The sequence below is a fragment of the Urocitellus parryii genome, chromosome 9, assembly GCF_045843805.1.
Source record: "Urocitellus parryii isolate mUroPar1 chromosome 9, mUroPar1.hap1, whole genome shotgun sequence".
In the NCBI taxonomy this organism is placed as follows: Eukaryota; Metazoa; Chordata; class Mammalia; order Rodentia; family Sciuridae; genus Urocitellus; species Urocitellus parryii.
In genome coordinates, this window is record NC_135539.1 from 48,985,420 (window position 1) to 49,000,363 (window position 14,944).

Here is a 14,944-nt window from a genome sequence, read left to right on the forward strand (position 1 = left end):
ACTTTTCAAAGGACTTATCTAGACAGTTTTTAAAAATGAGTGTAACATTTCATATACTCTCTATTAAATACAGACTGTTATTTTTGGTAGTTATGCTTAATAAAATCACCAAAAACAGTGAAATGTTCCTCAATAAATACAAGGTTAAGTTTCTGATTATATTTTCATTGTCCAATCAATGTTTGTTTTGTGTTTAAAAGATACCTTGTTTAGCTGGGAGTGGTGGCAAATGCCTGTAATCCCAGCAGCTCAGAGGCTGAGGCAGGAGGATTGTGAGTTCAAAGCCAGCCTCAGCACCAGTGAGGCGATAAGCAACTCAGTGAGAGCCTATCTCTAAATAACACACAAAACAGGGGTGGGGATTTGGTTCAGTGGTCAAGTGCCTGAATTCAATCCCCAACACCAAAAATTAATTAATTTAAAAAATAAAGATACCTCATTTCAAAATATAGTTGATTAACATGGAACTCAAAGGGCCTAACTGAGACTTATCACATGTGTCTTTTTCCTTAAGACTTCTCATAGTCTTCCTCCTGTGTGCAGAAATACCAAACAGCACTAAAGCACAGGGCACTACTTTGAGGGTGGAGGGTTTTAAAAGAGCAAAATCACCAACTAAACACACACACACACACACACACAAATATAAAAAACATGGCCCTAAATATGACAACTGTTTATAGTATGAGAGCTGGAATAAGGCAGTGTTGCCTTAATCTCAACTTTGACCACAGGTATCAAGCAAGTTAAATATCACCTCTTTGCCCACGTCTATGAATGCAGAAAATATGTACTGATTTTAGTTTTTATTGATTTTTATTTTATTGAGTAGGCAATTTGCAAATATGTAATGAGGCTTAATAGGACATTGTCTGGAATGTACCCCCATAGCTTTGCCCAGTTTGCTGCTTTTGATCAATGGGATAGGGGTTTTTCAACAGATATCTTGTTATGAAATGAAAGTAATATTGTTGTCTGTCTTCAAAGTTTCTGCATAGGATTTACAGATTCCTTTTTGTACTCTTCTAATCTGATAAGGCCTGTGTCTCCGCTGGGGATTGGACCTTAGGCCTCTGGAATGCAAGTGTTCTACCACTGACCTACATCCCATCACTCCAATCTGATATTTCTGGTCTCAAAAAAAAAAGTTAGAAATTACACACAAGGCACTACGTTCCCGCCCCCCCTTCATTTTAGACACTGACAATTTCTTGGTTATAACCTAAGTGGGTCTTTAAAGCCATTAATAATTGTTTGCAGGTGGAGGTGGCAAATAAAGGTTTTTCAATCACTAGTGATTTCAGGGTCCCCCCACCCTTCACCAGCATTCCATCTCTTCATTAGTCCTAGCAATAATATAACTTGTTAAATACCAATTTCGGGCAATTGTTTCTTGAAGACTTTCTTTTTTCTTCCGATTTGTCTTTTCTACGTTTTACACTGACTACAATCCTTCATTAAATCACCGTCCCCTTACAGAGACAGGGCACAAATAATAAATCACTGGAATACCACATTAATAGGTATACTTGACGTTTTGCCTCCCAACCCGTCTACCGCAGTACAAAACATTACATTTGCAGCAATTTCACGTAGCACATCCCATGCCTTTATTCACGTATTGAATCTCCAAAAGACTGTTCTTTTACCGAAGAACTTCAGTAAAGAACTATAAGGGAAAAATGGGAACTAACGGGAGGGTGGGGAGAAAACGGCTGGGGACGGAAAATAATGAGACGGTCAGGCATTTGGTTTTCAAGTAACCCATCCCCAACGTCTCCGATCTTTTCCGCCGTCTTAATTCACGGCCAGAGCGGCTCTCCCTCCCCAATTCAGGGCTCTCCAGAGACCTAACAGCCACTCAGGCACTCAGCCTTCTCCCGTTCGGCACAGCACCCTCAAATCCTCCATATTCGCATTTCCTGCCTGGAAATCTCGCTTTCTTTCAGCTTCTAGAGCGCCGCGAGGGGAGCGCACTCCTGCCCAGACGCGTGCTAGGCGTCCGGTTAGCTTAGGTGCTCCAGCCGCGGTTCCGGGTTCCGGGGCCGCGCCTCACCGCGCAGGAGCACGCTTGCCACTTCCCCGAGGGCGACTTCTGCTGCGGCCCACGAGGCAGCTTCCGTGGTAACCGTCCGCCAGTCGCCCAATTAGGGGGTTTTCGACCACCACGTCTGAGCCTGAAGGGGCGGGGGCCGGCGGCCGGAGAGCTCGCCGAAGGGCACACCCCGCCCCCCGCCCCGCGCCGCCGTTGCGCCTCTGGGCGCACGCGCAGCCGCCGCAGCCTCCCTTATTTAGTCCGCGATGGCGTCCCTCGCGCCCTGCGGTCCTCCTCCCAAAGGCAGCTCCCACCCTACACAGCCCGAGGCCCCTGGGTCCAGCCTCGAGCAGGTCGCCGAGCAGGACTATCCCTAAACTGGAACGGCAGCGACCAGATTTGCGCGTGAGGAAAAGAAGCGGCAACCGGAAAGGCCTGACGGGTCGTGAGGAGGCGAGCCAGGCCTCAGAGGAAGAGGAAGGCCGGAGCGAGCCGAGGTTTGCCGAAGGCGGCGTTCCGGAGCCGCGCGGGGTGGGGAGGGAGGCCGACTGTGGAAGAGGAGGGGCGCGGCGGAAACTGCCGAGGTTTGCCGAAGGCCGCAGCGTCCTAGTTGCCCGGATGTAGTTGGTGGAGCGGCAGCGGCGGCACCGGCGGCGGCGGCGGGAGGAGGAGGAGGAGGAGAAGGACCAGGCAGCAGCGGCGGCGGCGGCGGCGGCGGGGGGAGGAGGGGAGGAAGCGGCGGAGCAGAAGGAGAGGAAGGCGGAGGTAGCAGTCGCTCTCCGCAGGGCTGAGCCGGACGCGTCTTCTTACCCCCCTCCCCCCGGTTCGCGCTGCCGCCGTGTAGTTGGCGCCGCTGCCCGGGCTGAGAGTGAGCGTGGTGTCGACCGAGGGAGATGGCCCGGGAGCGCCGGCGCCAGTAACGAGGAGGTGCTGAGAGTCGCCCAGGGCGCGCCTGGCCCTGGTGCCGGGGCTGCCGCCCGCCCGCCGCCGCCTGCGCGCCCGCCCGCCCGCCTTTCGCGGCCGCTCTCCCCCCTCCCCGACACACACTCACAGGCCGGGCATTGATGGTAATGTATGCGAGGAAACAGCAGAGACTCAGTGATGGGTAAATTGTCTTTTCGTTTCGGGCCGGGCCGCAGCGGAGGCGGGGGGCGGCGGCGGCGGCAGCGGCGGTGGCGGGGGGGCTGTTCCTCCTTATCTGGAGCTGGCCGAGCCGCCATTTTTGTTGTTAACCCTGATCCGGATCGGGCTGGGGAGGAGGAGCGGCCGCTCGAGGGGCAGGGAAAGAGTGAGTCGCGGTGGAGGGGACCGAGGGGCCGGGTTCGCAGGGTTTCGCCCTCCCCGGAGTCCCGTGTGAGTACGCGGTGTGCGCGTGTGGGGGCTCCGCGCCGGTACGTTTGGTAGGTCTCCCGCGGGGAGGGGCGGTAAGCGGACCCGTTTTCTTCCTTCCCCTCCCCTCAAAGTCTAATGTCGCTGTTTTTCTTCCTGTTTTTCAGCTGTCACGACCGGAGGGGGGACTCGCAGCCTTACCAGGTACCAGCCGAGGCCGGGGTGGAGGGATTGGAAGGGGACGGAGGGGGAAGGGAGGGACTACTCGAGCGCAGGCTTCAGAAGTCGCTACAGGCCCTTCGGTGCAACAAATGCGAAAACTAGCACCGCGGGCCACCTTAAAATTTGGAGTTGTTTCATTAGCGCTCACCAACAAGGTATAGTGACTTATTTTGACAGGTGACTGGAGGAAGTTCCTTTTTTTAAGGGGAAAAAAATCGTTCACAGCCAGGAAGATCTTACTTGGTTATTTAAGTGAAGAATCCATGCGGTGCAGTGATAGGTGACTTCAGAGGCATACTTACTGCCTTGGCATACTTATATACTGCATTGAAAGTTAAAGAGACATTAGCTATTTTTCCCAGGCCTTTTATCTAAGTGATTTGCAACTCTCAAATCAGTTGTAAACTAGTTTCTTTTTTCATTTTAATTGTTTTTGGTGCAAGTAATTGCCTTACAAGTGAAAGATGATGCATTTGTTTTAGTAAGAATTAAAATCTGTGGGTACTTGGGCAGTTCATTCTAATATAGATGGTTCTAGGCATATAGGTTTCTTTTTTTTTTTGTCACTGTCAGTTGTTGAATGTAAAGTTTTAGAAAATTACAGTAGACGTGGTCCCAGTATGTGTGTGTAGGGGAGCTTCATAAATAGTTGATAACTCTCAGATGACAATAGAATACTTTCTGCCTATAATCATTCTGATAAGAGAACAGGTTCCTAACTTCATAGTTCTGTAACTGTCTGGTATGAGTCAAAGCTCCAGTTTAAAACACTAGGTTCCCCTGCTGTTTAAAACATTTTTTGTTACATTTGCATAATTCAAAGATTAAATTCTATTGAATATGTCCCCAAAACACAATTACCCATCATTAAAGACTGGTATATCATGATTGTTTTAAGATACTTAGATTAAAACTGAACCATTATGTTGAGGTGTGTTAATAAACTTTGTTATGCTTTCTTGAGAACGTTGCTCATATATTAATTCATTTTGAGCAATATTTTTATAGCTTCAAATTTTATTTTCCACACCTGGAAGAGTAGATGAGCAAGGTCTAAGAAAGTGATGCCCTTTAAAAATGAAGGTTTGCAGACTGCTTTATATGTGTGCCTTTAATAGAGCAGAAATTGATTATGGTGGTACTGTTTTCCAGTTTTCTTTAGATTAAACTTTCAAAAAGGGATTTCAGATATTTCAAATTTTTTTGAGGAATCAGTGTGCCAAAATACTTGATTTCTTATTTTAATGTGATAATGGAGGGGATTCCTTTCTTAAATGTGATATGAAGTCAAACCAGCTCTTAAGCATTTAGGTTTTGTCTGAATAAAGGAAGAATTGAAAATGGACCTTTTAATTTTATTGGTATAAATTCATAAAACTGAATGAAGTAAATACACTAAAATTTGTGATTGAATTAGTTTAGTGAGTTATTTAAAGTTTCAATTCTTTCTCTTTTTTTGGGGGGGTGATGTTTTACAGGCACTTAAGTATTCATCGAAGAGTCACCCCAGTAGTGGTGATCACCGACATGAAAAGATGCGAGACGCCGCAGATCCTTCACCACCAAATAAAATGTTGCGGAGATCTGATAGTCCTGAAAACAAATATAGTGACAGCACAGGTCACAATAAGGCCAAAAATGTGCATACTCACAGAGTTAGAGAGAGGGAAGGTGGTGAGTATCTTTCTTGTTGAAACTTTCACAGATATTTAACAAATCTAAGTAAAACAGTGGACATAGTAACTTCCTCACTTTGGAAATTTTACTATAGGGTTATATGTTCTCATGTTTTGTCTTTTTTTTGTTGTTGTTTGTTAAACAAGTTACTATAGAAATAAGATGCTGACACAGTGTGGTTTCTTGTGTCTGATAATAGGGAATGCATTTGTGAATAGTCTACCATATGTTAATGATGGTAGAGATATAGGACATTTTTTTCAGGAAAAGAACTTCAAGTTTTCAAGTGAAGATTTCAGTTTACTTTTAAGAACCTTGTTTGCTCCTTCAGTGTATTTTCTAGGGGGTTCAAAATCTGTTTCCTAATGATACTGATAAATTACAAATCTTAAAAACTTAGGTTTAAAATGTTTTGTAATTCAGAAATTTGTTTTTCGTTGTAAACATTTAAAATTTTATTTTTTGTATTCTCCAGGGTCTTGTTAAATTTCTGTACAGTGTTCATTGAGAGTTAATATCATTTCTTTTGCTCAGTGCTAATACCCTTCAGTTATGACTTCAAGTATTTGTGATGGGCGTTGAGAATAAGTAAATTTTCATATTGCTCAAAATTTCCTAAAGGAAAAATTTTATATTTAAAATCTATATAAAGGAACAAACTAATTTCATTAAGGTAATCAAAACATCCATGTTTTCTTTCTCTGTAAGATCTCATATTGTTGAAGTACACAACATACATGGGTTAATTATAAAATCTTAATTGAAAACTTCCAGGGACACTAAGTGAAGTACTCTGTGGCTTTCTGCCCCTATTAATAAATAGCTTCCTAGTAGGCTTACTTAAAAAATCCTGCATCTTTTTGGTCTTTTTAAATTTTGTCTTTTGGAATAGAACCAGCTTTACTCAAGTGAGAAACATTGGTCTCATCTACGTAATTTCAGAGTTGAGGAAATTATTAATGGTCAGAAGATTCTTTTGGGATGGAGTAATTTGGATGTTTGGGAGGAAAATAGTTCTCTTGAATATAGCTGTAGTTTTGTGCTACTTAGGCAGATAAACCACGTTTGTAAGTGAGTAGCAGGTGGGTTTATTAGTGTCAGATTCTTTGGCAGGATTAAACTTAATGTTTGTAATTTTGTGAGTGAGTTTTCCATATCTGTTATGTAGAACTCGTGATATTTATCAGCCACTCTTCTATAGTGGATTTTATTTCAAATGGTAGCTCTTGGAAGACAGGTACTACCTAGTTTTGCTACACTGTGCTGTATTTTGTGCAGTTTGGCAATTGTGACAGACTAGGACAAGGTACATCAACTCTTTATAAGCATACTCTTTAAGTTTTTATAGATTCTCAAGTTCTTATTTTAGAGTGACTGAGTTAATCTGTCTATCCCCAGATCCAGCAAGAAGTCAGTTTAGATACCCTAGGAAATGTCTATATAAATGCTTTGCATCAATTTATAGTGAACCATGCCCAGTCGTTTCACAGGTGAAGTAATCCCAAGAACAGTCTGTTGCCTATTCATGCAACAAACATTGGGCATCTGTTGTGTGTCAACAATTGTGTGATACTCTGGGAAGTCAAGATAACATGATCCTGGTCCTTAAACCTGTTCTTAAATGCCTTGACTCTTAAGAGCTAGTGGTTTAGTTGCTTATTTTTTCTCTATTTGTTTCCTCACTTTGATTTTCATTTTCTTACTACATGTGAATTTCAGGTACTTTGTAGCTTTTAATTTTCTTCTTATTTGTGTTTTTGCTGATGTTACTTTCACTCCATTTGTAAGAAACTTTCTACTGATTTTTCTAACTAGTCATTTGCTGAGTTAGACCCTACTTTGTAATTTACTTCTTCACTGCTTATCTTCCCTCTGGAGCCAAATACTAGTTCATTCTTGTCTACCCAATCTTTAATATATCTGCTTGCCATATTCCTGTATATTACTAAGGAATAATACCACAAAATATCTTTTCATTCCAGAGGTCAGAGTAAATCTTTTTTTTTTTTTTTTTGATACTAAGGATTAAACTCTGGGAGACTCAACCACTGAGCCACATCCCCCCCTATTTTGTATTTTATTTAGAGTCAGGGTCTCACTGACATTGCTGAGGCTGGCTTTGAACTCCTGCTTCAGCCTCCTGATCCTCTGGGATTACAGGCATGCACCACTGTGCTTGGCCAGAGTAAATTCTTGATGTTAATTCTGTTTTTTAAGGATATAAAATGGTGATTCTTCCCTCATTTAATACTTAGAAATTAAGCTTTGACTTTAGGTAGATATGTATCCCATTTTTTCTTTTATTGCTAATATGTGAAGTGTAATAAACTTTCTGAAGTATGATTTTATTTTAGGCATTGTAACATTCAAATATATGTTAATAAGTGTTCATGTGTGTATACATAAGTGTATATGTGTAAATTCAAATCCATTATCAAAAACCAAATGCAAGTAAAGGGGTCATTTGTACTCTTGGGTATGTATAACAACTAAATAGTTACTATTGAACTATTTATTTCAAATTTCTTTTCAGTTTATGAATTTTTAAACAGTTCTTTTCAGTTTATGATTATTTAATCAGTGGCTATTAAAAATATCTAATTTAAAAGCCTATATGCTATGATTTGTAAATTGCATTTAAACAGATAAGAAACTGGTTAAATGTTTTATTAGTTTTCCTTAGGCTTGAGCTTTATTGGCATAAAAATTTTTTTTTCAGTAATCTTTCTTGATATCTTGGATTTTCTTGAAAATTATCAGTTCAGAAGGCATAAAAGGACTTAAAGTTATAATGTAAAAAAGCAGAGACTGAGGATGATTGTTTTTACTACTAAAAATCTTGGTTAAAATAAGACTGCAATTTAGCATCTAGAGGTTAGAGAGATCTTATCCTTTTTAGCACTTATGATTTATTATAATTACCTTTAATTATGTGAAGATAATTTTCTTGGTGAAACATTTTTTATGTACTTTGTTCTATATGTAACCAGAAACAAAAATCAATTTGATTTGTTTTTATAGTTTAGATATATTTTTAAAGATGCATCTGTCACCCAGACCTCAAAAAAAAAAAAAAAAAAAAAAGGGCACACAGTGTAGGTTGGTCTATTTTCATTGGGTTCAAAAACAAGGCAGAAGGAAGTCTTGAGAGTTTGTTCTTTTGTTTAATTCTAAGTCCAGCTCTAAATATTTTACCAAGTAATTTTAAATTTGGGAATAATTGTACAAACTTCAACTTTTTGGATATATTTCCCCCCATTATCCCTCTCAATTATTGTGAGAAACTTCTTAGAAGTTTGTTAGAAACATCTTTTGGGAGAGCTGGCTCAATTAGTTAATTGAAGGATATCCTTTTTTTTTTTTTTTTTAATACATACATGACAGTAGTGGAGTGCATTACATTCATAATTTTTTTGCATTACAATTCTTAATACACTTTTATACCACAATTTATCAAATCTCTGTATATATGGTATGTTGACACCAAATTCATATCTTCATACATGAATTTTGTATAATGATGACCGTCTTCTTCCACTATCCTTGCTGTTCCCCTTCTCCTTTTCCCTCCCATCCCTCTTCCCTATCTAGAGTTAATTTTCCACCCATGCGCTCTCCCTCCCTACCCCACTTTGAGTCACCCCCTTTATATCAGAGAAAACATTCGGCATTTGTTTTTTTTTGGATTGCTAACTTCATTTAGCATAATCTTCTCTAATGCTATCCATTTCCCTGCAAATGCCATGAGCTTATTTTTTAGTGCAGAGTAATATTCCATTGTGTATAAATGCCACATTTTTTTTTTTTAATGAAGGATATCCTTTACTGATTCCTGAATTTGGGATTTTAGTAAATTTACATGGCTTTTTAAAATTCTGCCTTTTTTTTTTTTAAAGGAAAATTGCCTTTAGCATTGTTTTTGGAAGATTTGGAAGATTAGAGCTACCTAGTAACATTTTAAAAAAATATATTTTTTCTTATTAATTGTCAATGGACCTTTATTTCATTTATTTATGTGGTGCTGAGGATTGAACCCAGTGTTTCACACATGCTAGGCAAGCACTCTACCACTGAGCCACTGCCCCAGCCCCCTATTTTTATCTTGTTTGGCAGCTAGCTTTAATTTGGTGAAATTTGAAAATGTATTTTTTAACAATCTTTATTACAGATTGAACATCCTTAATCTGAAAATCTGAAATCATGTTGAGTGTCATGCAGAAATGCTCAGTTTTAGATAGAAACAGATGAGGAATGTCTAACTGGTAGTCTATGTAAATATTCCAACATGCAAAAAACTTGAGAATCTAAAACAGTTTGTTTTTAAGCATTTTGGATAACATTTGCATTAATGTTTTGAAGGAATTATTCAGTAAGGACCATTAAGAATAATTTATAGTTTTACGTACAATTTAATGATGTTTGGGTCTTTTCATATTGAAAACAAATTATATGGTTATTTCAAATAAGTACATTTTGAACAAAATGAAATGTGCATTGTATCAGTATTGTTAGAAAGTATTATAAAGTCTCATTTGATCCTCACATTGACACTGAGTAGGTAGGTCAATTTTTACAGATTTATAAATGAGGGAAATTTTGTTTTCTAAAATTGAACAAAAAGTGACAGTTGAGTTTAGAAATTAGTTCTTTCTGCTCTGGTTTGTTAGAGATGAAACAGGTATATTGAAAGTTCACTTGATAGTGTTTACTACAGCACAAATTAAAGGTGCTTTTTTTTTTTTTATCCTATTAATACTTTCAACCAACTTTCCTCAGTGGTTGGTTAAATCTTGGCTAATTAGAGTACAATATCAGAATCTGCTTGTACACATGGGTACAATGTATGTGCATTTTTAGGCCATGTCTTCACAAGGTAGTGCTTTATTTTGGAAATAGTTTAAATGCATGCCAAAAAATTTGCTAGGAAGAAATCATCTTTCCTTAAGATACGTTCTCAAATATTGTTTACAAAGAAATGTGGGAATTTTGCACAGAATTTAGTGCTCAGGTTTCAGTTAATACTACTAGTGATAAATATTTTATAATTTATTCATGCTTTCTACTAAGATAGTTAACTAATCAGAAACATTTGAATTGGATTTACATAGGTCAGTTTTAAAAATTATAGGAAACATATTGCATTTCAAGAGAAATAGGATAGGTTAAAAGATTAAAAGTCTTTGTTTCAATTGTTTGGTATGTTTAATTTTAGAAAACAATATATATGATCTAAACATCCAAGCATGTAAATTTGTGATGTTTGAATACTTGGTATCAAGTCCTTTGTCTTAGTTTCTTATCACATAATTTCAATATTTTTGGTATTTTTAGAGTTACTATATATTCTTTATGATTAATGGTATTTGTTTTATAGTAATAAACGTATTTTAGAGTGGTTCACTTTGATCCTTTAAGTGCGTCTTAATTTGAACCATTTTCTACTTGTGCTTGATGTAAAATTTTTGGTGTAACATACTTAGGATTTTTGGTCCATAATTAACAGAAAGTTATATATTCTAGTTTGTATCTTTGAAGAATATGTCATGTTTTTCTGTTCAGAATGGTTTTGGGGTAGAATGTGATTTTTTGCTATGATACTAGAGAATGAATGCTAGAATGGGTTGGTATCTGGCACACTGGATCAAGTCCTGGAGATTATTTAGGGCTTAATATAGCCAATGGTCAGTCGTCTTTTTAAGGCATATATGATGCTTTATAATTTTCAAAGCCTTGTTGTATTGTTGTTCATCCAGTACCATAACTACCTTTTGAAGTTGATCACTCAGTGTTATTCCTGGTGTACGGTTGAAGTTTTAATTCATGTAAAGTCTCTAGTTTACTTTTATTGAAACTGGAAAGCCAATATCTTTACCTAAATTTCTATTTCAAATTGCCTAATTATAGTAGAAAATCAAGTGTGTAACTTCTGTGTACATAAAGTACAATCATTTTAGTCCTGGCTACCACCTGCTGCTGGAATTGTGCAATAGCCCCCCAAATGGTGGTATTCCTGCTTCTTTTTTTGCTTCATATGGTTTTCCTACACTGTAGCCAATGATCAGTTAAAATGCCAGTCAACTCTCAGGCTCACAGCCCTCCATGATTCCTTATTACTTTTCAAGGCTTGTAGTACCATGATATTAGTGTAGTTGGGTGTCTAGGTATTTCTTAAGCATCATCTACCACTCTTTCCCTTGTTTGTACTCTTTTTTTTTATCCTTATAGGAAAACTTTGTTCTTGCCTTAGTGATTCTACACCTTATACTTCTCCATTTATGGATAATCTTTTTGTATGTTCTGGTGTGCTCTTTCAATTCAGTAATTTGTCTGCTTGAATATTACCTGTTCTCAGAGGCCTTCCCTAACTTTTATGAGTATTCTGAAACACCCATCCCCATTCTCATTTGTGTTTCCCTTGCCTTGTTTCTCCTCTTACTTCACATGATGTTTACTTTTATTTTACTGTAACATTGACATGTATTCCTGAATGTCACCATGCTATGCAAAATTGCACCACAGGGTTTATGGGAAATGAGTTTTAGGAGTACAATACTCAAAAAATATTAGTGACAAATTACATTAAAAAAGAGGAACCTCATAAAAATTACAGCAGGATTTTATTTTTATGAACTATTATAAGACTATTAATACTATAATGAATGACACTTTGATAGAAATCTGAAGTTTTCTTGTGAAAGTGGGCATCTAGTGGAAAGGTTGTAAAGCTCATGAGTTACTATAAAATAATGGATGGAGGATTATCTGGAAATCAGATGGAAAGTTTAACACCATGTAGATGGATGGGACTCATGATTTATGTGATAAATTGAGCTTTTGGATGTTTGAAGTCTGTATCTGTGTGCTTTGTGAATTCCTGTGCAGCGTGGTTCTGGCTGAATGCAGCTGGTATTTCTCAATAAGGGGAAATTTACATTATTCCCCGATAGATCATTAGAATTTGAACCAATTTTCACTTTTCAAAACATGTTATAGCAGAAGTGACTGGACTTAGTTTTTGTTTTTGCCTTCTGTGGAATGTAGGCTCTCACCAGAACAGGGAGTAAGTTTATTTTTAAAGTTTTTATCTGCTTTATATTCCTAGAATGGTGCCTAACATCTTGTAACATTTCAATTAATTACTATTATTGAAACTGTAAAGCCAGTATCTTCACCTAAAACTAAAAGAATATTCAGATTGTTATGATTTAAGGGAAATGAAATTGCAGTTTTCTGGAATAGTGCTTCTCAAGTTTGAATGTGTATACTGTTAAAGTGCATATTTTGGTTCAGGTCTGGGGTACAGCCCAGGAGTGCCTTTTAATAAGAATCCAGGTGATGTCTATGCTTCTGGCGTTATGTGAGTAACAAGGTTCTAGAGCAGCACTCTCCAGTCCAGTAGAAAGCTTAGTTGCAGATGCAAACCATATGTGTAGGCTTATTTTAAAAAATAAAGTGGAATCAAATTTTGGTGTACTTTATCTAACCTAATATATTTTTAAAAAATTCTCATTGATACTTTATATTCCTTATTTTGTACAAGGTCTTTGAAGTCCAGTGTGTGTTTTTTGTATATAGCATACTTCAGCTTGGACTAACCACATTTTGTGTCTGATTGCAACATGTGGTTGGTGGCTGCTCAACTGGACATTGAGGTTCTGGAGAATTGTTATGTTACAATGTGTTACAAATGTTTCTATTTCTTATTTATTTTTGGTGGTGCTGGGGATTAAACCCAGGACTTTGTGCATGTTAGTAGGCAAGCACTCTACTACTGAAATATATATATATACCTTCAGTCCTAAAGAACTTTTTTTATGTGCTTGATTTCTGCCAAGCAAGATTAGAATTATTAGATCCTTGAGGTATATAGTGCTTCTGTTACAAACATTTTTGTTACTACGCATTCATTGGGAAAATAATTAAATGCAGGGGCATGAGAGTAAAATTGCTTCAAGTTAATCACTAGTTTTGTAGGCGACATCTTATGCCATAAAATAAGATTCTATAAATGGTCTTTCCACAATTTTTATAAAGATATTGTGTTATACTTTTTTTTTTCTCTGAAATTTCGCTTTAATATTTGCATAGTGGATTCAGTAGCTACTTAGTGCTGAAAGTACCAATCTAAAAGGAGTGATTAGTAATCCTTTTCAGTTCCTGCTCAGGGAGTTTAACCTATTTCTATCCTTAACTAATGAGTGAAGTTTTCAGTCATTGAAACTTTCAGTATTTTAAGGCCAGCTCTTGATATTTGTAGATATGTGATCTTAAGTGTGCTACTTATTCTCTTAGGTTTTTGCGTCCAGTCCTTTAAGATTGTTATAAAGTAAAATTATGTAAAAACACTTAGAGGTTAGTGTGGGCTGTAACAGTAGGCTTACTCTTACTCCTATGAATAATTAAAATTTGTGTGAGATTAGCAGCCCTGTGTCTCAGCTACTTTTTCCATCTTTAGAATTAGAAAGGAAAATGTTGGGTAGTTTGGCAGGTGAAAAGCATGTGAGGAAAGCCTTGGGGACTTTATTTGGGCACGAACCCCTATCCAGGAGTTGGTAATGTTTTGGGACAGAGGAGTTAAACCAAAAACTGCAAAAGTCCTGAATAAGACTGCTTATTAGGATTATCTGAGAAACTTGCTACAGTTCACTTACAGCCCGAATTACCTTTAATTGGAGTAATAGGGGATGGAGCTTAGATAACAATTTGAAAATAAAACTTGGTTTAAATTAGATATTTATAAATTGCATGTCTAGGAAGATTACACACAGCAGGAGAAACTCCGAATTTAACATCATTCAAAATCTGGATGTTAGAGGGATTATTTGCCAGTGGTTGTGTGTTTTCTTGAGTTTTAAAAAATTTTACCTGATGTGGTGACACTCGCCTGTAATCCCACTTACTCTGGAGGCTGAGGCAGGAGGATTAAAGTTCAAGACCTTGTTTCAAAACAAGAAATTAAAAGGGTCTGGGGGTGTAGCACAGTGGTAGAGTGTTCCTGAGTTCAGTCCCAGTACTGGAAAAAAAAATAATTTTCTTACCACTTTTTAGATTCATAGATATTATGATTGGCATTTTTTTTAAGTAGCTAACTTAATATCCTGTGGCAGAGATGTTTGATGTTTATCAGTGGAGCTCATGCCCAGCAGTAGAGGAAGTTTTTAATTAGTATTAGCAACTGTATATTATTAGAATTTGCAGCCACCGTTGTTCTTGAGATAAAATTGTCCTAGGCACTCTAGTCATCATGCTGTCCTGAGACAATTCAGTGGTCGATTTCACTGGTTTTGGGTTTACACAATAGCCTTTACTCAAACCGGTGTACATATGTTGAGTTTTGGTTAGTGATTAATTTTGTCCATTTATTCTTAGAAGTATTTACATTTTAAAAGAAACTGGATGAATGTGATATAAGTTAGATACAATTAGAATTTGTTCAATCTTCTATTACTTTTGAATTTGTATGATTGTCAGAAGGTCATGACATAACACCATCTTCTGAAAGGTTTTGACCTGTTTTCATTCATAAAACTAGTCGGGTAGCACACACACACACAAACCATAAATTTAAAAAAATTACAATGGGATATTTTGATTGTGGTGAAAAGAGAATGGATTTAATAATTCATCTCCAGAACTATTCTTCATCAAACAGTTTTGCCAAATCTAACTTCATAGGAGTGT

General features: G+C 37.9%; 1 protein-coding gene across 11 annotated transcripts in view; it reads left to right on the top strand.

Moving 5' to 3' along the window:
- The first annotated feature begins 1,616 nt into the window (after positions 1–1,616).
- Positions 1,617–14,944, top strand: part of Wac (WW domain containing adaptor with coiled-coil) — a 68,231-nt gene continuing 54,903 nt past the window's right edge. For 4 of the 11 annotated variants that reach the window (XM_077802334.1, XM_077802335.1, XM_077802340.1 and 1 more), the window contains exons 1-3: positions 2,624–3,140; positions 3,532–3,567; positions 5,046–5,260. In XM_077802334.1, coding sequence (XP_077658460.1) covers positions 3,100–3,140; positions 3,532–3,567; positions 5,046–5,260 — 292 coding nt within the window. In that variant the 5' untranslated portion in view covers positions 2,624–3,099. Of the gene's footprint in view, positions 2,533–2,623; positions 3,141–3,303; positions 3,324–3,531; positions 3,569–5,045; positions 5,261–14,944 lie in introns of those variants that run through there. The other 7 variants (XM_026410597.2, XM_026410602.2, XM_077802337.1 and 4 more) reach the window with 5 other exon arrangements.